Source organism: Schistocerca cancellata, chromosome 2, assembly GCF_023864275.1.
Source record: "Schistocerca cancellata isolate TAMUIC-IGC-003103 chromosome 2, iqSchCanc2.1, whole genome shotgun sequence".
NCBI classification, from domain to species: Eukaryota; Metazoa; Arthropoda; class Insecta; order Orthoptera; family Acrididae; genus Schistocerca; species Schistocerca cancellata.
The window spans coordinates 194,841,642-194,866,080 of NC_064627.1; the positions used below are offsets into that span (position 1 = coordinate 194,841,642).

At 44.4% G+C, this 24,439-nt stretch overlaps 1 protein-coding gene across 1 annotated transcript in view; it reads right to left on the reverse strand.

Moving 5' to 3' along the window:
* Positions 1–24,439, reverse strand: part of LOC126161515 (globin-1) — a 316,997-nt gene that overhangs the window by 15,599 nt on the left and 276,959 nt on the right. Inside the window, exon 3 of the mRNA XM_049917420.1 lies at positions 22,357–22,541. Coding sequence (XP_049773377.1) covers positions 22,357–22,538 — 182 coding nt within the window. The 5' untranslated portion in view covers positions 22,539–22,541. The remainder of the gene's footprint in view (positions 1–22,356; positions 22,542–24,439) is intronic.

The following is a 24,439-nucleotide window of genomic DNA, read 5'->3' on the forward strand; positions in this document are numbered from 1 at the left end:
AGCTGTAGGAGACGCTGGCTCTTATGCTTGATCTTCCAGAGTTGATATGCTTCAAATTCACCGATTTGTGTGCACCATATCGCTGCGTCAGGCCGAGAAAATATACGTGGAAATTGTGTTAAAGCGATCCATGAGCAAAATTCACATCTGGAATCGAAATCATTGTGTGTACCCGATGAAAGCAAAACGCAAGAAATAACTATTAGCAAGCGTTTACAACGTGGCGAAACTAAGAAGGTATACTGCGCACAACAGATGCCTGTTCAGTAAAATCTTCCATCGTCACCCAAACGTACGGACGATAGCGGGCGAGATCGGGCTTGTTCTGCGAACCGACGATGTGCACCGTGTTGCTGTATCAGCTTTTTTAGAGCTAGTCCTGGAATCTTTTTATGACATTTATCTGGTACATGATTTAGCTAGAGTCCGAATGTATGGTTTTTTTCACAATGATTTCCCTTTTTTCTGGCTTTTTTCCCCCATGATTATAGGAAAGCATACAAATCCTTGTTCGTGAAAGGAAAATTATCGTCATTGAACTAAGCTTTCAAAATATGCTTTAATATCCCATGAAAACGTACTATTAGACTTACTTAAATGCAGAACAAACTAAAGGTCAGTTCCAGGCTCATCAGCATACACCTACACAAGGCCAAAACCATAAATGCGAAATATAAGCATTGAGAGTGCTGCTGAAAATGCTGCTGCAGCATAGCTTACAACGTCATAATAATGAAGGAAGCTGTTCTAAGCAAAGCTCGACAATTGCAATAAACAATGTGCCAACGGCTGAACTGAGAAGAAGAAAAGTGAACTTCTATTCAGTGTAGTTGTTTGCTAGGTATAAGGAATAATATATTACAGTGCAGGTATTTGTAGTTTGTCCTGTAAGTACTTAGCAGAAACTTTATTTATATTTTTGTTGTTGTTGTGGTCTTCAGTCCTGAGACTGGTTTGATGCAGCTCTCCGTGCTATTCTATCCTGTGCAAGCTTCTTCATCTCCCAGTACCTACTGCAACTTACATCCTTCTGAATCTGCTTAGTGTATTCATCTCTTGGTCTCCCTCTACGATTTTTACCCTACACGCCACCCTCCAATAATAAATTGGTGATCCCTTGATGCCTCAGAACATGTCCTACCAACCGATCCCTTCTTCTGGTCAAGTTGTGCCACAAACTTCTCTTCTCCCCAATCCTATTCAATACTTCCTCATTAGTTATGTGATCTACCCATCTAATCTTCAGCATTCTTCTGTAGCACCACATTTCGAAAGCTTCTATTCTCTTCTTGTCCAAACTATTTATCGTCCATGTTTCACTTCCATACAAATACTTTCAGAAATGACTTCTTGACACTTAAATCTATACTCGATGTTAACAAATTTCTCCTCTTCAGAAACGCTTTCCTTGCCATTGCCAGTCTACATTTTATATCCTCTCTACTACGACCATCATCAGTTATTTTGCTCCCCAAATAGCAAAACTCCTTTCCTACTGTAAGTGTCTCATTTCCTAATCTAATTCCCTCAGCATCACCCGACTTAATTCGACTACATTCCATTATCCTCGTTTTGCTTTTATTGATGTTCATCTTATATCCTCCTTTCAAGACACTGTCCATTCCATTCAACTGCTCTTCCAAGTCCTTTGCTGTCTCTGACAGAATTACAATGTCATCGGCGAACCTCAAAGTTTTTATTTCTTCTCCATGGATTTTAATACCTACTCCGAATTTTTCTTTCTTCCTCAATATACAGATTGAATAACATCGGGGAGGGGCTACAACCCTGTCTCACTCCCTTCCCAACCACTGCTTCCCTTTCATACCCCTCAACTCTTACAACTGCCATCTGGTTTCTGTACAAATTGTAAATAGCCTTTCGCTCCCTGTATTTTACCCCTGCCACCTTTAGAATTTGAAAGAGAGTATTCCATTCAACATTGTCGAAAGCTTTCTCTAAGTCTACAAATGCTAGAAACATAGGTTTGCCTTTCCTTAATCTTTCTTCTAAGATAAGTCGTAAGGTCAGTATTGCCTCACGTGTTCCAGTGTTTCTACGGAATCCAAACTGATCCTCCCCGAGGTCGGCTTCTACTAGTTTTTCCATTCGTCTGTAAAGAATTCGTGTTAGTATTTTGCAGCTGTGGCTTATTAAACTGATTGTTCGGTAATTTTCACATCTGTCAGCACCTGCTTTCTTTGGGATTGGAATTATTATATTCTTTTTGAAGTCTGAGGGTATTTCGCCTGTTTCATACATCTTGCTCACCAGATGGTAGAGTTTTGACAGGACTGGCTCTCCCAAGGCCGTCAGTATTTCCAATGGAATGTTGTCTACTCCGGGGGCCTTGTTCCGACTCAGGTCTTTCAGTGCTCTGTCAAACTCTTCACGCAGTATCATATCTCCCATTTCATCTTCATCTACATCTACATCCTCTCCCATTTCCATAATATTGTCCTCAAGTACATCGCCCTTGTATAGACCCTCTATATACTCCTTCCGCCTTTCTGCTTTCCCTTCTTTGCTTAGAACTGGGTTTCCATCTGAGCTCTTGATGTTCATACAAGTGGTTCTCTTTTCTCCAAAGGTGTCTCTAATTTTCCTGTAGGCAGTATCTATCTTACCCCTAGTGAGATAAGCCTCTACATCCTTATCCTTACATTTGTCCTCTAGCCATCCCTGCTTAACCATTTTGCACTTCCTGTCGATCTCATTTTTGAGACGTTTGTATTCCTTTTTGCCTGCTTCAATTACTGCATTTTTATATTTTCTCCTTTCATCAATTAAATTCAATATTTCTTCTGTTACCCAAGGATTTCTACTAGCCCTCGTCTTTTTACCTACTTGATCCTCTGCTGCCTTCACTACTTCATCCCTCAAAGCTACCCATTCTTCTTCTACTGTATTTCTTTCCCCCATTCCTGTCAATTGTTCCCTTATGCTCTCCCTGAAACTCTGTACAACCTCTGGTTCTTTCAGTTTATCCAGGTCCCATCTCCTTAAATTCCCACCTTTTTGCAGTTTCTTCAGTTTTAATCTACAGGTCATAACCAATAGATTGTGGTCAGAGTCCACATCTGTCCCTGGAAATGTCTTACAATTTAAAACCTGGTTCCTAAATCTCTGTCTTACCATTATATAATCAATCTGATACCTTTTAGTATCTCCAGGGTTCTTCCATGTATACAACCTTCTTTCATGATTCTTAAACCAAGTGTTAGCTATGATTATGTTGTGCTCTGTGCAAAATTCTACCAGGCGGCTTCCTCTTTCATTTCTTAGCCCCAATCCATATTCACCTACTACGTTTCCTTCTCTCCCTTTTCCTACACTCGAATTCCAGTCACCCATGACTATTAAATTTTCGTCTCCCTTCACTATCTGAATAATATCTTTTATTTCATCATATATTTCTTCAATTTCTTCGTCATCTGCAGAGCTAGTTGGCATATAAACTTGTACTGCTGTAGTAGGTGAGGGCTTCGTATCTATCTTGGCCACAACAATGCGTTCGCTGTGCTGTTTGTAGTAGCTTACCAGCATTCCTATTTTCCTATTCATTATTAAATCTACTCCTGCATTACCCCTATTTGATTTTGTGTTTATAACCCTGTATTCACCTGACCAAAAGTTTGTTCCTCCTGCCACCGAACTTCACTAATTCCCACTATATCTAACTTTAACTATCCATTTCCCTTTTTAAATTTTCTAACCTACCTGCCCGATTAAGGGATCTGACATTCCACGCTCCGATCCGTAGAGCGCCAGTTTTCTTTCTCCTGATAACGACATCCTCTTGAGTAGTCCCCGCCCGGAGATCCGAATGGGGGACTATTTTACCTCCGGAATATTTTACCCAAGAGGACGCCATCATCATTTAATCATACAGTAAAGCTGCAAGCCCTCGGGAAAAATTACGGCCGTAGTTTCCCCTTGTTTTCAGCCGTTCGCAGTACCAGCACAGCAAAGACGTTTTGGTTATTGTTACAAGGCCAGATCAGTCAATCATCCAGACTGTTGCCCCTGCAACTACTGAAAAGGCTGCTGCCCCTCTTCAGGAACCACACGTTTGTCTGGCCTCTAAACAGATACCCCTCCGTTGTGGTTGTACCTACGGTACGGCCATCTGTATCGCTGAGGCACGCAAGCCTCCCCACCAACGGCAAGGTCCATGGTTCATGGGGGGAGATTTATATTTTTACTGCGAGAAAAAGACAAACTGACACGAAGATGTTCATTTGAATCTTTGCATCAAAATATCGAGGTTTTAAATATTAATATAATGTTTATACATTCTCAGTCAATCATCTGTTTTACTGTAGTGTCCAGCAGATTCCAAATTAATAAAATGAACACAAATTCATGCTAGTTTGTTATATAGTATAATCACTGCAAAAATAAAACTGATCAGCTTTTTTCTGGCTTGTCTTTGTAGACGCATTTAGCTTATTTTGATTTGGAAAGTTGGCGACACTGTTCCCGCATTCTCCGACAACGTATGAGCGTTCAGTAGCGATTTTAGCGCTCTGTTGTGAATGTTGGGCACATTAAACGTGATCGTAATGATTTATTTACTGAATTTTTACTTCATTTGTTGCGAGTTGCCATCGCTGATTGTAGTAGTTAGCGACCAATTATACATAAGCAAGCGAGAGGCGTAACTTGCACCACACACGCCTTCTTCACGGCGAAGCACGTTGTAGGCGCTTACGGCAGCTTCACTTGGAACCGGCAACGGTGGGAATCCCGTCCCTGCCTAGACCTGCGTGAACGGCCATCGTTCATGAATAGGACTATAGCACAAACTCATTTGAGGAGAATATTCGAGAAAAAAATGTCGCCTTCGAACTCTGGATGAGTTATGGGGGTTGCGAACTTACGTGCAGGAATTGATATTCCTATTCAGCCTAAGACAATACGTTCCCGCAACAGACACTGATCCACAGGCAGGACAGTCTTAGTGGAGAGAGACACAGCCGTCTTCACACAAGTTAAGAGTCGTGAAAGTGGTAATGCCGTGTAGCCGGCCTACTACCGATATACAGGATTGTCCTAAATGATGGACCCATTTTCAAAAATTTGTATCTGTTCAAGTACATATCCAAAATCAACTAACTTTATAGCAATAAAAAGAGATAGTTTCAAAGCTTTTGGCGGGGGTGGTGGTTTTGAGAAGCGGTCGGTAGAGTGCGCTCGGCAATAGGGCCATCATTCCGTTTCACTGTCAGCTAAGTGAGATGGCGAATGTGAAGCACAAGGTTGTCGGCATTCTTGAGTTCGCGAAAAGTGAGTCGCAAATTGCACTGTAGCGGGCATTTCGTACAAAATTCGGTATTCAACCACCAACTCGCAAAAGCATTAGCCGTTGGTTCAAGCAATTTAAACAGACTGGGAGTGTGTGCAAAGGAAAAAGCACAGGCCGACCGCGTGTGTCAAGGATGATGTACGGATTCAAGAAAGTTTTAAATTGATATCAAACATTACGAAAAAAACCTTTGAAACTTCCTTTTTTCATTGGTATAAAGCTTGTTCATTTTGGATTTGTACTTGAATAAATACGAAGTTTTGAAAATGGGTCAATCATTTAGAATAACGTTGTAGTACTGTGTTCTGGGAAATAATCGTGTACGTTTTGACATAAGTTGTTGAGACATGTGCACTGTATGGTAGAAAAATTATGCCCAAAGACCGCTAAAGTGTCGGAAAAGGCTATTTTTCTTACTGACTTCTTATTATTACAGAAAAGATATTTGAAGATAATGTATGAAGCCACGTAATAAAAAACATAGACGTAATATGTTACTTGAAAGTGGAGTGTTATTTGTGGTAAACGTGTGTTTTTTAAGTAATTAAATAACATTTTTCAGATGCCAGGAGAACACTGTTCCTCAGGTTGCAAGGCAGTTATCATTACAGTGGTGTAAGGACTACACCACGGTATTGTAATATAAAGGATTCATTCTGTTGTTTATTTATTTCTCCGGGGATCATTTCTCAATGATACATGATTTGTCATCATAATACAGTGAAAAAACATAGCTCAAGATATACCTAAACGTGGAAAATATAGATACGTTTTTACGAGGATATGACAGGCGGTCAGTCGTAGCCTTGCTGAAGCACCCAGCCCGTCAATTGCCTGAAATGATTCAAGGAAACACGGAATACTTAAATCTGGATAGACGGACAAACTCCCGATTATGAGGTCAATGTCATAACTGCATCGCTTCATTCGGTTGGCCTGTACTGTGCAATGTTCTTTCGATCATGTGGAGTTTTCAACAGACAACATACAATACAGAACCTACGTAATCACTGTACAGACTATGGACAAGCGCTGGTGATATAGACCACAAACATGCTAATATGCGCCTCATATTCTCGTCAATCAGTTGGAAAACTGCAGGCCCTTAAAAATGCAAATACGCCCCATGCATGTCTTCATCCTCTGCTTTCAGTCAAACTGAAAAACTAACTCAGCAAACCTTCATGATGGCTATGGAACTTAACATCTGAGGTCATCAGTCCCCTAGAGCTTTAGAACCACTTAAACCTAACTAACCTAAGGACATCACACACATCCTTGCCCGAGGCTGGATTCCAACCTGCGATCGTAGCGGTCGCGCGGTTCCAGACTGAAGCGCCTAGAACCGCTCGGCCACTCCGGCCGGCTAGTGTAATATGTATTACTTATTAAGTATTTTTAGCTGCCTTTTTAAATACACGTGTTTTAGTAATCTTTGTCATTTCTTCGGCAGTTTATTATGTAATTTTATTGCATCGTGGAGAAATGGTTTTTTTTTATTGGTATATAGAGGCACATACCTTCTCTTGTTCCATTATTACCGGTATGTACCGAACTACTAGTGAAATACTGAAAACGGTAATGTGTAATTTAAATTGTGTTTTATGTAGTAATAAGTGCAAGAAGCATTAAAAAAAGTCTGTTGGCTTCTGTATCGGGTTCCACGGCACACGTTTGTTAAATTTTCTGTCGCTTCACCAGCACGAGTGGCTGGCACTGTCAAATGTTCAGCCTCTACTGCCGGTGGTGGACTGGAGTCGAGGTCGCGACCGCGGATTTTCTGTATTTGGCACGCCAACGCCCAAGGGCTTTTCTGTGGCCATCGCCGCTGTTGCTGTTCTCCTCTTGCTACTAGCAACGGTCGTTCTTTGCAGCACGGGAATCCAGGGTCCTTTCATTTGGAGGCTTTCTTCTTTCTTGTTGTAGCTATTGTCACGTATGTGTATTTCTGTAGCTACTCTGAACAAGCAGGTGTAATAGCTCTTCTGTATAGCATGTCGGCGAATTTCGCTATGCGGTCAGTCTCACACACCACGTGCTCCGCCCCAGTCGGTTTTTCTACCTGCCACAACCTGCAAAGCCGCTTACCATATGTTCGGTGCTGCTTGTGTTCATAGAGGGCCCACTCACTCCAATATAGACTTTTCACAAGAGCATGGTATTCTGTATCTTATCGACGTTTCAGGTGAGTCACTTTTCTCCTTTGCCGATCTGAGACACTATTTGATCTTCTTCGTCGGTTTATAAATAGTCGTTATGCCGTATTTGCGCAATATACGGCCGATTCTGTCCGTCGCTCTACGAATGTATTTCAGAAACGCCGTACCCGACATTTCTCTTTGCAAAGTGTCACTCGGAGTGTTTAGTTCTGTGACACTTCTTACGTAACTGGTGGAGTACCCGTTGCTCCTCAGAAAGCTTTTCAGTATTGCATCTCTCGTCTGAGGTGCTACGGCTCACATATTCGTCTTGCTCGCGTTACGAGCGTGTTAATCGTACCACTTTTGGGTTCGGGTGATGATTTGATAGTTTGTGCACGAATCGGTCCGTGTGTGTCGGTTTTCGATACGCACTGTGTCCCAGGTCTTCACCATAGCTCGTGACCAGCACATAACGGTAGCTGTTGGTCATTCTCTACCTCCATGGTAAATTTTATGTTGGCATAGAGACTGTTCATGTGTCCTAGGAAATCGCCGAGCTGTACCTTACCATGGTTCCACACGATTAAGATATCGTCGACGTATTTGTACCACACCTTAGGTTTACAAGGTGCCTAGTCCAGCGTCTGGGCTTCGAAATCTTCTATGAAGAAGTTGGCCACCATTGGACTAAGTGGAGCAGCCATGGCGACGCCTTCCAGCTGTTTGTAGAAGTTGCTATTCCACATGAAATAGCTCTTGGTGAGACATTCATAAAAGACCTTGGTGATGTCTTGCAGGAAAATGAAACCGATATACTCCAAAGAATCGCTGAGTGGTACTTTGGTAAACAAGGAAACAATGTCAAATGTGATGAGGATGTCTTTTGGTTCCACTTTCAGTTTCTCCACCTTCTCAGTGAAATGTCCTGAGTCCTTTACAGTATGTATGTGTCAACCTTTCCCACGTGCGGCTGGAGTAGAGAGCCCGGAGCAGAGAGGCCAAGTATTTCACCAGTTTATACATCGGTGAGCCAAGAGTGATAACAATTGGTCTTAATGGATCTTTGGTCATTCATATAGCCAAGATGGTAGGGTTTCTATGTAGCGTAGGTTCCTCTGTATGTCCACCAAGAGAGAAGACGCCTGGATTCGCCGATTCGTATTCCGCGTGATCCGCTGCGTCGGATCTGTGCTAGTTTTCGGTACGTCGTCGGATTTAATAGGTCCCGGATTTTGTGCTCATAATCTTCAGTCTTCATTGCGTCGGTGACATTTCCCTTATCGGCGGGCAGTACCAGTATACTCTCGTCGGCGTTAAGGCTCTTTATAGCTTTTACTACTTCTTTCTTCAGGTTGAAACCTGGTGGTTTCGCTCGGCGCAGTATCCTGGCTGTTTCAGTGCGTATTTCATCAGGTCTTTCACAAGGAAAGGTCCGAATAGCCGCTTCTGTATTAGCAACGATATCCTGCATAGGTATAGTTCACGGGATGATAGTTCGTTTCGATGCCTGCTGCTACTTAGTAGAGAGAAGATGACCAAAAATTCTTCATCCGTTGTTGCCAAATATCTGCTTGTTACATGAATTCGATCACGAAGAAAAACAAGACATCACCAAGCTCTTTCGCCCACGTCTCTCCACGAGCTGTTTCAGGTGGAATGGCAACTTTTAGCAACGGCTAGAAGGCGCCGCCACGGATGGCCCACATAGTGCAGTGGTGGCCAACTTCCTCATGTAACAAAGCTAAGCACAAGTGCTGGACTTGACACCCTGTAAACCTGAGATGTGGTACAGAATGTCGACGATACTTTCATTTTGTGAGGAACAGCTCGGTTACTTCCTAAAATACCTGAACAGCCTCTATGCCAACATAAAATTCAGCATGGAGGTAAAAAAAAAAAAAAAAAATAGCTACCCTTCTAAACGTGCTGGTCACGAGAGATTATGAAAACCTGACACAAAGCGTGTATCAAAAATCGACACCCACGGATCAGTACCTGCAAAAGCTCTAAAATCGCCAAACGAGCCAAAAAATTGGCATGATTAATACTCTCGTAACGCGAGCGAGACGAATGTGTGAGACCCAGAACCTCACACGCGAGATGCATAACCTGACAAGCGTTTTGAAGAGCAATCGGTACTCCACCAGATACGTAAGAAGTGTCACAGAGTAAAACGCCGGCGAAGTGGGTTATCGGGAAAGGAAATGTCGGGCGCAGCCTTTCTGTCATGCATTCCCAGAGTGACTGACAGAGTCGACCCTATATCGCGCAAACACGGCTTAAAGACTATTCATAAGCCGACAAAGGAGAGAAGGGACCCACTTGCAATGTCATGAATATACCGCATGCCACGTACATATGGAAAAGTCTATGGTGGAATGCCTGGACGAGCACTCAACACCAGGACCACCAAACATAAGCGACATTGCAGGTAGCGGCAGGTGGAGAAATCGGCCGTGGCGGAGCACGTGCTGTGAGAGACAGACCATATAGTGAAATTCGCCGGCATGAAGTTCTTGCTGTAGATGAGAGCTATGACACCGGCTTGTTCAGGGCAACTATAGAAATATACAAACACGACAATAGCTTCAACAAGAAAGAAGAAAGTCTCAAAGTGAACGGATCGTAGATACCCGTGCTTCAGAGAACGGCCGTTGCAGGTAGCAAGGGGAGAACCACAGCGGTAATGACCACAGAAAAACACCTGGACGTTGGCGTACCAGGTACATGTAATCCGCGGCCTCGAGATCGACTCCAGGCCATCATTAGCAATGGAGGCTGAAGCTTTTAAATCTCAGCAGCGTGGCATTATCTTACTTTTAATCAAATTATAAGTGCTACACTTAGCTGAAAATCACAAAAAAGAATGAATGTACTATTACAGAAAATGTGTGTGTTTGGACAATAAATATACAAGCACACGATCTAAAAGCGGCAAGAGTCTTGAGAAGAGGAACAAAATAGTTGTTACAGCTGACGTCCACGGTCATGAATTTGCTCCTCTTCTTAACGAACAATCCACGGTAAATGCGAGCGAGTGTCCTCATAAAGCCTGGCTCTTCTCTATCCGAAGTCTGAAGACTTGCAGTCCACAGACGCAATAAGTTTGTCCTCAGAAGACAATGTAGTGCTGTACGGAGGGACAAATGATGTAAACAAAAAAGAAACTTATAAAGCAAACCGGAAATAAAAAACTTTAGGACTGCCGACATACACTAATGTTTTAGTGCTGAATATCCGACGCCGACGTGGTCCTGAGTAGACAAGGCACTTACTGCCGCCAAAAAGCAAACGTCATTGTTAAGTAAAGATTTAAAAAAATGTAAGAATCTTGGGTGTTAGCAACAACGGCCGCACATTCTACACTTTATACGGGCTACACCTTAATAGCCCAGGGGAAGAAAAGCAGCTCGTTAAAAATCTAAATGATAATAATTTCAAGATTTTAAACATGGCTGAAACAGCAACTGTTGAAATTCTTCACGGTAAATGATGACAGCCAAAACAGTCGCAGGATAAAGATTTATTAAAATTCTTGACCACAGTTTCGGTATATCGAAATATACCTTCATCAGGATTTTCCTGAAAACAGGTGTATCTTACTTCTGATAAAGTTGTATTTAGATATACCGAAACCGTGGTCAAGAATTTTAATATATCTTTATCCTGAAACTGTTTTGGCTGTCATAATTTACCGTCAAGATAATAACAATGGTCATCAAACATTCCAAAGCGAAATAATTTTAAACTGTCAGTTCTATTCTAATCTAAATGATAATCTCAACAATGGACGTCAAAAACCCAAAAGCGAAATCATTTTAAACTGGCAATTCCACAGTAAAGCAGAGACAACACCACTTCCATCATCAACATTGCCAGCAGAACAACACTTCGTCTCACATGCGCTAGGACGGAAGCTCAGGGTTTTTTATGGGAGTCATCCGGTGCATTTTACCTAGCGCAGCCAGGTGAAAGTAGACCAGAATTATGTGTATGTCCAAACTGACTAACAGGCTGAGACCAAACATCAAGGTGTCTTGCATATAAATGTACAGTCACTTAAAAATAAACTTACAGAAATGGAATACTGGTTGGAAGAACTAAATTGTGATGTTTTCCTAGCAAATGAACAGTGGCTAACTCACAGTGAACTTGAATTATGAGTACCTTATCGATACCAATTAGTAACCTGTTACTGTAGAACAGATTTGAAGCATGATTTTGTTTGGATCTTCGGCAAAGAAATAAATAAGTATATGAAGTGATAATGTTATTGCATAGTAACCATTGTAAACAGCCTTGAGAGTTACATTTGCAGTCGCTAATACGGATTCTGGCGTTTTCCCAGTGACAATGGCGTTGCTGTCTTCAGCAGAGAACTTTTTCTCCAAATGCTATCTTGTTTGGAAAGTCATTGACATAAAGGGTGGTCAGAAACAGTTTGAAAAGCTTGTTAGCTTGTTGCAGCGTAGGTTCCGCTGGGAAATAATTGCTAAAAAATAACTGCTACAAAACTGTTTCTGAATTAATTAGGATTGAACGTAGTCGATCGGGCCATTGCGCGCGCAAAGTCAAGCGGCGCTCCAGATACAGTTAGTGTCAGTTGATAGCGTACGAGACTGCTCAGCCTTTGGCTCTGGTTCGATCGTTACTACCATCCCATAACAAAATGACAAACTGTAGTAGCCGGCCGGTGTGGCCGACCGGTTCTAGGCGCTTCAGTCTGGAACCGCGCGACCGCTACGGTCGCAGGTTCGAATCCTGCCTCGGGCATGGATGTGTGTGATGTCCTTAGGTTAGTTAGGTTTAAGTAGTTCTAAGTTCTAGGGGACTGATGACCTCAGATGTTAAGCCCCATAGTGTTCAGAGCCATTTGAACCATCTGAACGAACTGTTGTATCGCTCTCCGGTTTTAGAAAAGCAAGCGAAGCACACGTTTGGCGAAACCGTCTCTGGCGAGCCACTTGTATCTGCGCGCGCAGTGGCCTGATACGCTAAAGTTTAATGTTTATTAACTCGGAAACCGCTCAACGCCTCGAAGCTTTTTCTAAATAACTAATCCTCTGCACAACCTACCTTGCAACACAATTACAAGCTTTTCAGACTGTTTCTGACCACCCTGTGTATTAAGAGCACAACTGGATCCAATACATTACGGTTGTCTGATAACTGTTTTACTTGACATTTATTATCAGCTGACATGTGAACTATCACTGCATTTTGCATCCTGTGAGATTGGAGCCACTTGTGTGCTATACCTAAACAAGCTTCTGGCTTATTTAGTAGGGTCAGAAACTTATGAACAAAAATAAGAATACATCTGCAACACAGTCACCCTCGTCAAGAGTTTCCAATATCACTTTCGTGAACTCTGTAATGGCCGAGATTGTACTTCTCTCACTTCGAAAACCACACTGTGCTTCGCTAAAAGAGGTTGTATCTGTTCATGTAATTCATTATTCTTTCATGACTGAGTCAATTATTTTTGAGAACGAATGCAGTTGTGAAACAGGCCTGCTGAGGAGGAGTAGGAGGAGAGTTTTTAACGTCCCGTCAACAACTAGGTCATTAGAGACGGAGCACAAGCTAGGATTACGGAAGGACAGTGAGAGAAAGCTGCCGTGCCCTTTCGAAGAACCATCTTGGCATTTTCTTTAAGGAAATCACGGAAAACTGAAATCAGGATGGCCGGAGGCGGGTTTGAACCGTCGTCCTCCTTGATGCGAGGAGTCCAATGTGCTGACTACTGCGCTACCCCGCTCGGTAACTGGCCTGCAGTTTTCTTTATTCACCACATTAGCTTTCTTTAGTAAAGGAACACATCATGTGTGCTTTATGGACCTTGGAAAAATAGCTGAATTGTAGGGCCCCTCATTACGTTTATTGATGGCGTTTGTATGTTGCCAATACACACCTTGGGAACAGACATTAGCACATCATCTATGCCTGCCGACTTCCTTTTTAACAACTGTATTGTCTTCCTGACTTCAAGCTTCATTGGGAGAAACAACTGACTTCTTATTGTCGTGTAACTCATTGTGAGTGTTACAAGTGTTTTAGGAATATTTTGTCGCAACTACTCTGCAACACCAAGGGAATAATCGCTTACAAAATTTGCTATTCCTGAAGATTGTGTTGATCTACTCCATTTTTGATGTGTATATTATTATACTTTTCTCTTTTTTTCCAACTTCCATATTCTATGACATCCAAAACTACTTTGCTTTTATTTTCTGCATTATATACACTCCTGGAAATTGAAATAAGAACACCGTGAATTCATTGTCCCAGGAAGGGGAAACTTTATTGACACATTCCTGGGGTCAGATACATCACATGATCACACTGACAGAACCACAGGCACATAGACACAGGCAACAGAGCATGCACAATGTCGGCACTAGTACAGTGTATATCCACCTTTCGCAGCAATGCAGGCTGCTATTCTCCCATGGAGACGATCGTAGAGATGCTGGATGTAGTCCTGTGGAACGGCTTGCCATGCCATTTCCACCTGGCGCCTCAGTTGGACCAGCGTTCGTGCTGGACGTGCAGACCGCGTGAGACGACGCTTCATCCAGTCCCAAACATGCTCAATGGGGGACAGATCCGGAGATCTTGCTGGCCAGGGTAGTTGACTTACACCTTCTAGAGCACGTTGGGTGGCACGGGATACATGCGGACGTCATTGTCCTGTTGGAACAGCAAGTTCCCTTGCCGGTCTAGGAATGGTAGAACGATGGGTTCGATGACGGTTTGGATGTACCGTGCACTATTCAGTGTCCCCTCGACGATCACCAGTGGTGTACGGCCAGTGTAGGAGATCGCTCCCCACACCATGATGCCGGGTGTTGGCCCTGTGTGCCTCGGTCGTATGCAGTCCTGATTGTGGCGCTCACCTGCACGGCGCCAAACACGCATACGACCATCATTGGCACCAAGGCAGAAGCGACTCTCATCGCTGAAGACGACACGTCTCCATTCGTCCCTCCATTCACGCCTGTCGCGACATCACTGGAGGCGGGCTGCACGATGTTGGGGCGTGAGCGGAAGACGGCCTAACGGTGTGCGGGACCGTAGCCCAGCTTCATGGAGACGGTTGCGAATGGTCCTCGCCGATACCCCGATACCCCAGGAGCAACAGTGTCCCTAATTTGCTGGGAAGTGGCGGTGCGGTCCCCTACGGCACTGCGTAGGATCCTACGGTCTTGGCGTGCATCCGTGCGTCGCTGCGGTCCGGTCCCAGGTCGACGGGCACGTGCACCTTCCGCCGACCACTGGCGACAACATCGATGTACTGTGGAGACCTCACGCCCCACGTGTTGAGCAATTCGGCGGTACGTCCACCCGGCCTCCCGCATGCCCACTATACGCCCTCGCTCAAAGTCCGTCAACTGCACATACGGTTCACGTCCACGCTGTCGCGGCATGCTACCAGTGTTAAAGACTGCGATGGAGCTCCGTATGCCACGGCAAACTGGCTGACACTGACGGCGGCGGTGCACAAATGCTGCGCAGCTAGCGCCATTCGACGGCCAACACCGCGGTTCCTGGTGTGTCCGCTGTGCCGTGCGTGTGATCATTGCTTGTACAGCCCTCTCGCAGTGTCCGGAGCAAGTATGGTGGGTCTGACACACCGGTGTCAATGTGTTCTTTTTTCCATTTCCAGGAGTGTATTATTGTCATTGAATGATTTCTTTTTGCAGTAATCAATATCCTTCTGTAAACCTTTTTGTACTTACGTTAGTAATCAAGGAACTGTGAGTTGGTGTTCTGATTTTTCAAAACACTGAGAAATTTAAGTAAGTGGGAGGACTTTCTAATACCCACAGTTACTTAGCTGCTGCTGCTTAAGTTACTATTTTTCGAAAATTTACCCCGAAAATTAATTTAAACGATGTGCAGAATGAAGAGAACTTGGCATCTACATCCCACGTTTGATCTGTCAATGTCTGAGAAGATCCATTCATAGGCCTGCAGTTTTATTTTTTTTTCTAGCCTGTCTCTAGCTTTATTATGTGGCAGTAATGATCAGATAGGCCAAGATTTCTTGTAAGTACTTCACAACTTTTCCTATCAATATCTGTAACTTTATAATGCATTCATAGCATTTCACCATTTGTGCGACACCAATAGTGTTGACCCTCAACACCTGCTTTAAGGTTCATGTCTCCACGTATTACTATGTTAGTTCTGGGGGAAGTCAAGGACTTCAGTTAATTAACTGAAGAAAGTGTACACATTACGACTAGATAGATGTACAGAATGATTAACTTCTTATGGATGTATAACTTTGCTAGTTAACAGCTGCCAATTCAGCAGGTTTATCTGCACTAATTGTGATAAGATCTTTGCTAGTGTTTACTGTGCATCACCTTTGGTGTAAACACCCCTTAAGGTAGTTCTACAGTAGCAACTAGCACACACATGACTATAGTACTATATGCCATAGTTCAGTGCATACTTCCCATTGTACCACAATTTAGTTTGTCCCTCTCTCTTCGCGTATGGATTGCGAGAAAAATGACACTCTAATTGCCCATGTCCGTGCTGTAATTAATCTGATTTTGCCTCTGCGATTCCTAAGGGAACAATGAGCAAGAGACTATTGTATATTCCTAGCTTGATTATTTCTATTGATGGAATTGAGGAAAAAAGAAATTGATATCGCTCCTTGCCTAAAAGAAGGGATCAGGAAATGGAGGGAGGGAGGGGGGGAGTAAAAACTGTAGGGGGAGACCATGGCTTGACTACTACGGTAGGCAGGTTGCCGTAGTTATGGTGAGATGAAGAGGTTTACACAGAATAGACTAGCGTAGAGCGCTACATCAAACTAGTCTTCGGACTGAAGTCCACAACCACAGTAAAAGCGCATGCTGCTGTCATTCCACCGCTAATACACCGCTCTCTAGGCAGCAAAAATAAGACGAACTATATACAGAATCAGGATTAAGTAAGGGAACAAACTTTAGTAGGTGATTTCTGACAGCTAAAGTTCATAACAGCATACGAGGGGCATTCAATAAGTAATGCGACATATTTTGTTTCTGAAAGTAGGTTGGTTTTATTCAGGACTCAAACTATATTATTCACCGATCTTTTGGCTACGTAACCCTATTTTTCAGCATAAACTCCGTTCAATGCGACGGCGTTACGCCACTTTACTGGGAGAGCCTGTATATACACATAGTAACGCTCTACTCGTCGACGTCAGGGCAAACGCCATGCTGCATCAACAATCTCTCCATCATCCACGTACTGCTTTCCGCGGAGTGCATCCTTCACTGGGCCAAACAGATGGAAGTAAGAAGGTGAGAGATCTGGGTTGTTGGTTGGAATAGGAAGAACAATCCAATAAAGTTTTACGAGTTCCTCTTTGGTATTTGGTTGGTTTGTGGGATTAAAGGGACCAGACTGCTACTGTCATCGGTCCCTTTCCTCTTCGGTGTGCAGACTTGAGTGAGGCCTTGCGTTGTCATAGAGAAGGAGAAGTTCGTTTGCATTTTTGAGGCGACGAACACGCCGAGGACATTTCTACAATCCAGAAGTGTCCAATGAAGTTTTGTGAGTTGTTCTTGGGTGTGCTGACTTGGTTGAGGCCTTGGGGTGTGCTGACTTGGTTGAGGCCTTGCGTTGTCATGGAGAAGGAGAAGTTAGCTTGCATTTTTGAGGCGACGAACACACTGAAGACATTTCTTCAATTCCCTGAGGGCAGCACAATACACTTCAGAGTTAATCGTTGCACCATGAGGGAGGACATCGAAAAGAGTAACCTCTTCAGAGTTCCAGAAGACTGTTGCCATGACTCTACCGGCTGGGGGTGCAGCTCAAATGGTTAAAATGGCTCTGAGCACTATGGGACTTATCATCGGAGGTCATCAGTCTCCTAGACTTAGAACTACGTAAACCTAACCTAAAGACACCACACACATCCATGCCCGAGGCAGGATTCGAACCTGCGACCGTAGCAGCCGCGTGGTTCCGGACTGAAGCGCATACAACCGCTCGGCCACGCGGCCGGCTGAGGGTGCGGCTTTGAACTTTTTCTTGGGAGGAGAGGTAGTGTGGCGCCACTCCATGGATTGGCGTTTTGTTTCCGATTCGAGGTGATCAACCTGTTTCGTCGCCTGTGACGATGACCGACAAAAATTTGTCACATCAGCCTCGTAACGCGTAAGCAGTTTCGCACGTACGGTCCTTCGTCGCTCCCTATGGTCTTCTGAGAGGCAACGGTGAACCCAGCGGGCACACACGTTTTTAATACCCCAACTGGTGGACGAGTGCGTCAGTACTGCCAGCAGAGACATCCAGTTTAGAAGCGAAATATTTCATTGTGATCCGTCGATCACCTCGAATGAGTGTGTTCTCACGTTCCAACACTGCAGAAGTCACAGCTGTGTCCGGCCGACCGGCACGCGGGAAATCGGATAGGTTTGCGCGACCCTGTTGCGATAATGAGAGACGCCTCGCTCTACGACTAACGGTGCTTTTGTTCACTGCCAGGTCTCCGTAGCCATTCTGCTTCTGTGAATATCTTCGATGCTCTGGTTTTCCGCCAGAAGAAACCCAATGACAGCTCTCTGCTTGAAACGCACCTCCGTTACAGACGCCATTTTGAGGGCTACGTATAGTGCCGCCATCTATCGGAACTTCTTGAAACTATAGGGTCCCAAGCGGGAATATTCCAGTATGTCCACATTACGGATATCGCATTTTTTTCAAAGTATATGAGGCAACGGATGATAAGTCTGCGATAACGCAATTATTACTCGTACATTACCTTACACATTACAGGGTTATTACAAATGATTGAAGCGATTTCACAGCTCTGCAATAACTTTATTATTTGAGATATTTTCACAATGCTTTGCACACACATACAAAAACTCAAAAAGTTTTTTTAGGCATTCACAAATGTTCGATATGTGCCCCTATAGTGATTCGGCAGACATCAAGCCGATAATCAAGTTCCTCCCACACTTGGCGCAGCATGTCCCCATCAATGAGTTCGAAAGCATCGTTGATGCGAGCTCGCAGTTCTGGCACGTTTCTTGGCAGAGGAGGTTTAAACACTGAATCTTTCACATAACCCCACAGAAAGAAATCGCATGGGGTTAAGTCGGGAGAGCGTGGAGGCCATGACATGAATTGCTGATCATGATCTCCACCACGACCGATCCATCGGTTTTCCAATCTCCTGTTTAAGAAATGCCGAACATCATGATGGAAGTACGGTGGAGCACCATCCTGTTGACCGTCGGCTGTGGTACGTTTAGCTCCCTGCTTGCTTTATTCATCGACTTCCGCAGGCTACGCGTGATACTTGCCCGCACGCGTTCAACCGTTTCTTCGCTCACTGCAGGCCGACCCGTTGATTTCCCCTTACAGAGGCATCCAGAAGCTTTAAACTGCGCATACCATCGCCGAATGGAGTTAGCAGTTGGTGGATCTTTGTTGAACTTCGTCCTGAAGTGTCGTTGCACTGTTATGACTGACTGCACGACATACGCTCTCTCGGCTCCTGTCGCCATTTTGTCTCACTGCGCTCTCGAGCGCTCTGGCGGCAGAAACCTGAAGTGCGGCTTCAGCCGAATAAAACTTTATGAGTTTTTCTACTTATCTGTAGTGTGTCGTGACCATATGTCAATGAATGGAGCTACAGTGAATTTATGAAATCGCTTCAATCATTTGTAATAGCCCTGTACATGGTATACCTTCAAAATTAACCCAGTACGTAAAATAGTTTAGTAATCTTTTCGCTACAGGCAAGGAAGCGGTCAAGTGTCAACCTACAAATAGTAATTCCAAGTAGTGCCTGAAAACGGATCACAGTGTTCGAAATTCATTGCGAGGCATCAACGATTTTTTTTTTCCTACAGCGAACGCAACGTACTTGATCAATGTATGTTTTGACATTCATAATTACAGACCATTCTCTTACTGATCAAATAAAGGAAAAGATTCATAGTTTATTGTAGCATGGATGCATCCTTCAGTTGCGTTTAGAGGTCTTGTTTTATGCACTGTTTTCGGTGTTACAATGCTCCATCTTCAGACATCTGTATGATAAATCTGGAAATCATGGGGGTACCCTGGTAGCCACCATAATAGTCAGATCGATGTACGGTGGTGATGAATTCCTTCCTTCCTGTTTATGGCATTTAGTTGATGTGCTGATTCTGTCAGTACCAAAAACAGGAAGGAAGGAATTCAACATCGTGGAGCTAGATTTGATTGTGCCCTCTATTGAAGTGTATTATGACGCTTACCCGGTCATCAGCATGTTACTCAGTTTATCATAGAGGGACCCGGAGATAGTGCACTGTAGTGGCGAAATCGACTGTAAATAAAGCAATACTTTTGGACATAGCTGAAGTATTCACCCTAAAAAAAATGTAATTAATTTTCTTCATTTGATCAAGATCAGAATGATCTGCAGTCATGACTGATAATTAGTCGATCAAAAACTTCGCTTTTCTTGCTGTTGCCAATCTGAATTTTATATCCCCTCTTTTTCAGCCATCGTCATCTATTTGGCTGCCCAAATATCAAAACGTATCCATTACTGTTAGTTCCTCATTTCGTAATCTACTTCCGTCTAATGTAATTCCATTACATTTCATTACCTTTGTTTTACTAGCGTTGATTTTCTCATAATTTTGAGCATGTGATTTTGAATTGCGGCAATCGCAGCTAAACTTCCACATCTTGAAGGAAATAATCCACACTGGCTGTAGAATAATTTTTATTACAAGTTATGACCGGTTTCGCTCCACTAAAAGATGCATCCTCAGGTGGTAAAGATTCAATATGTAAATTGAATGGGGATCTCTGCTATCAGCTGCAGCGGGACATTAAGCGGAATCAGCGGCGACTAACGAAAATGCGGAGCGGACCGAGATTCGAACCCGGGATCTCCTGCTTACCTGCCGACCTCCTGTGGTAATCTCTAAAGAGCGAACAGGAGTATAATTAACAGGGACTGCGGATAGGTGGCGCTCGATGGGACGAATGACATCCCTAGACAGATTGACGGAGAGATTGCTCTCTATGCGGACGACACCGCCATACACAGAAGCAGTCGCAGCCTCCTCCTCATACACCGCCACCTCCGGCAACATCTCGACAAAATAACCCACTGGTGCAACCGCTGGAAAATTAAAATCAACCCTGCGAAGTGCCAAGCGATCTATTTCACCCCTAAAATCAAACGCCCGGATCGCCAGCTCACAATTGACGGCCGAGAGCTAACTTGGAGAAACTCAGTCATATACCTGGGGGTCGAAATAGATCGCCGCCTAACATGGAACAGCCACCTCGCTATCGCTGCGCCCACTTCTGTACGCTATATCCACTCCTGAAAGGCGACGGTAAGACCATCCAATGCAGACTACTTCTCTGGCGCCAGCTCATACTTCCAGTCATCCTACATGGCTCGGAAGTGTGGCCTATGGCGTCAGACACAGCACTTTCACGACTGCAACGTCTCCAGAACGAAGTTTTCTGTGTCATCCCTGGCGCGAGCAGATACGTCCCTAACACACACGTACGAGATCTCCTAGGCCAACCCACTATCTACACATTTATTCAAGAAAAATCCACAAAATTTTACGGATCAACACAAACTTCGCCCCACTTTTTCATACAAAATTTAGGAAACGAATCACCAGAAGCTTCTCATAAACACCCAAAATTAACCATTACACGCCTCTTTAGAGACCAATGACACATACATAAAACACCAAACACAAGCTTACACACAGAAAACATGCACACAACCGCAATCCATAATTTCAAGAAAACCCCTAGCGCATTCCGAAGTCAGACGGGCACATCGTGTATAACCACAACACCCACAGCCTCGTCGTCGCTGGATGGGGGTGTGCATCAGCCGTGAGGTGTGCCGAGAAAGTCTGTGCAATTGTGGATAACGCTGTGTCCCGGATGGAGCAGTGGTTACCGCACCTGCCTAGTAAGCAGGAGATCCCGTATTCGAATGCCGGTCCGGTACACATTTTCGCTCGTCGCCCCTGATTTCGCGTAATTTCCCGCTACAAATGATAGCAGTGACCCCCCTTTAATTTACGTTTAGTGTTTCACAGCTGCTGGATCTGCGTGGTGTCTTATTTCCAAGAAACTGAGACTGTGCCTTCAAATAAAGGTAACAATTATTTTTACCAAGTCATTGTCGAAAGCTAACTGCCTTAAAGCCACTCCCCATCATTCATGTCAAGTTGTAAACAAATAGCACGATAAAAGCGGTAGTCCATATTTAAAACGACAGGGGTAGCAGAACCGCACCACAGGCAGGAAGGTGGCAGAGTAGCACCAGGCAAAGCATACTCAACCATCTTCCTGCTTCTGGCGCGGTTCTGCTACCCCCCCCCCCCCCCCTCCCCGTTTTAAATGTTGACTACGGCTTTTAGCGTGCTATTTGTTTACAACTTGACGTGAATGATGGGGAGTGGCTCTAAGGCAGTTAGCTTTCGGCGATAACTTGGTAAAAAGAATCTTTATCACTTGTTGACGCGCCTTTTAGTAGCGCAAAACCCGGTCGTGACTTTTTAATAAAAAGTATTCTACAGCCAGTGCGGATTATTTCTTTCAAAACTTTGTATCTGTTTCCACGACACTATCCAGTCCGTTAAACTGCTGCTCTAAATCCTTTGCCTCTACCAGAATTCCAATGTCGCCGGCACAGCTCAAAGCTTTTTAAACTTTTTTTCAATTTCTTATTCCTGAACTTTAATTACCTTTTCCAAATCTCCTTGGTTTCCTTGACTGCTTATTCGGTTTACAGATTGAACAATACAAGGGATAGGATGTAATCCTGCCTCGGCCCTTTCTCGACTGCTGCTCTGATCCATGACTGCACTAGCAAATGACAATGACGTGGGTGTTACTCACAGGAGCAGCAGCTCGGTGCCGTTGCCCTTGGCGTCCTGGCGCACGATGTCCCAGCAGTCGGTGACCATGCGCTTCTCGCGAGGCGTCACGCCCAGCACTGGGTCCGGCACGTCGAGCGCCGGGTCGTCGTCGTCGGCCGCCGCCGCGGATCCACCCCACAGGTAGCTCATCAGGCCGCCCATGATCTGCACAGCGACAATGTCAACAGTGAGACACCGCCACAAACAACTGGTACCAGCGAGTCACTCTGGGACTATGTCCCACTGAAAACACAGTACGATATCTTGGTGCAGAAAATTTGTTGCGCCGCAGATAACAATGAGCAAGAAATTACAGGTTTCAGAATAACTAATAAGTTAGCGCTTTTGAGACTGGACACTTGACGAATGGCAGCGGGACTGGGACAGAGGAAATTCCGGACGCCAGGTATACAGTCTCCTTCCGAGCGTCAGAGGCGACAAACGAACTGCATCGCCCTCATTGTCCTCGGCAGAGGCATTGCTCATTTTATGACACAACACGGCCTTTAACCCCAATACGCCGCAGAATAGGAATGAGACCATCAGCATTGTCTGGCTGTGGTGTTTAGGATCCCCTGAGCATTTGGTGTTCACATGCCAAGTGGAAGCTAGGAGAGATGAACCCCTCGAGGTGAAATGCAGTTAGGATCCCCGGAGCTTGTGGTGTTCACATGCCAAGTAGAAGCTAGGAGAGACGAATCCCTCAAGGTGAAATGCAGTTAGGATCCCCGGAGCTTGTGATGTTCACATACCAAGTGGAAGCTAGGAGAGATGAACTCCTCAAGGTGAAATGCAGTTCCTAATTAGGAGGGAGGAACAATCACAGCTATACGAAGACCAGACAGCCATCATATACTGATGGACAGAGACCGTGAGCATTGCGGCGGGTGGTTGAAAAAAGCACATGAAATCAGCGGAAGAAATCACTCATGAGCTCCAAAGTGCTACCAGTAGTCCAGATAGCACTAGCACAATGACTGTGCGTAGGCAGATAAAAAGGATGGGATACAACGATGAAACAGCTCGTCACAAGGCACACATTTCATCAGTCAATGCTAAGCGACGCCTGAGGTGGTCTAAAACGTGAAGCAAATGGCTAGGGATGATTGGAAACGAGTTATTTGGCGCGATGAATCACCTTGCTGCTATGAGAAGGAAAGGGTTGGGTTTGGCGAATGCCTGGACCTCCATCATGTGTAGGGTCCACCGTAAATTGGTTAGGGTGTGGTTCACTTATTGAGCTTAAAAAAGGCTAAAAGCGGAACGATATGAACACGTTTTCCAGCATCGTGTGCTGCATACAGTGGGGGAACAGTTCGAAGACGCTGACTGATTGTCGTATCAACATGGCAGTGCATTCTGTCAAAAAGCAGCTTCTGTGGGACAACGGTCTGTGTACAGTAACAGTCCAGAAATCGACTGGCGTGCCCAGAGTCCCAACCTGAACCAAATGGAACACATCAGTGATGAGTTAGAACGTCCAACATCACTACCTCCGGCCGGCCGGGGTGGCTGAGCGGTTCTAGGCGCTACAGTCTGGAACCGCGCGACCGCTATGGTCGCAGGTTCGAATCCTGCCTCGAGCATGGATGTGAGTGACATCTTTAGGTTAGGTTTAAGTAGTTCTAAGTTCTAGGGGACTGATGACCTCAGAAGTTAAGTCCCATAGTGCTCAGAGCCATTTGAACCATTTTTTTCACTACCGCCTCTGGTTTCGATTCTTGAGGAAGAAGGGCTGAAAGGGGTGCCATTCCTCCACAGACACTCAGATACATTTAAACTGTCTGATGAATTCAAATTGTCATAAATGCGAAGGTTAGCATACCTCGTATTAACGTCTGCTGGTAGGTGTCAACATACTTTTGATGTGGTTGTGCAGTAAAGGATTGCACCGCTTCTTAAATGCTGCAGTGAAAAATGTTGACCGTGGTGATTCAACGGAAAAGACAATCAGATTGCTTTGAACAACAACGGACCGCAAGTACACGTTTTACTCAGTAAAGCGAACCGTATACCTGGCAGTTAAAATAGTGCGCGTTGCTACCCGACAGTGCAAACTGCTT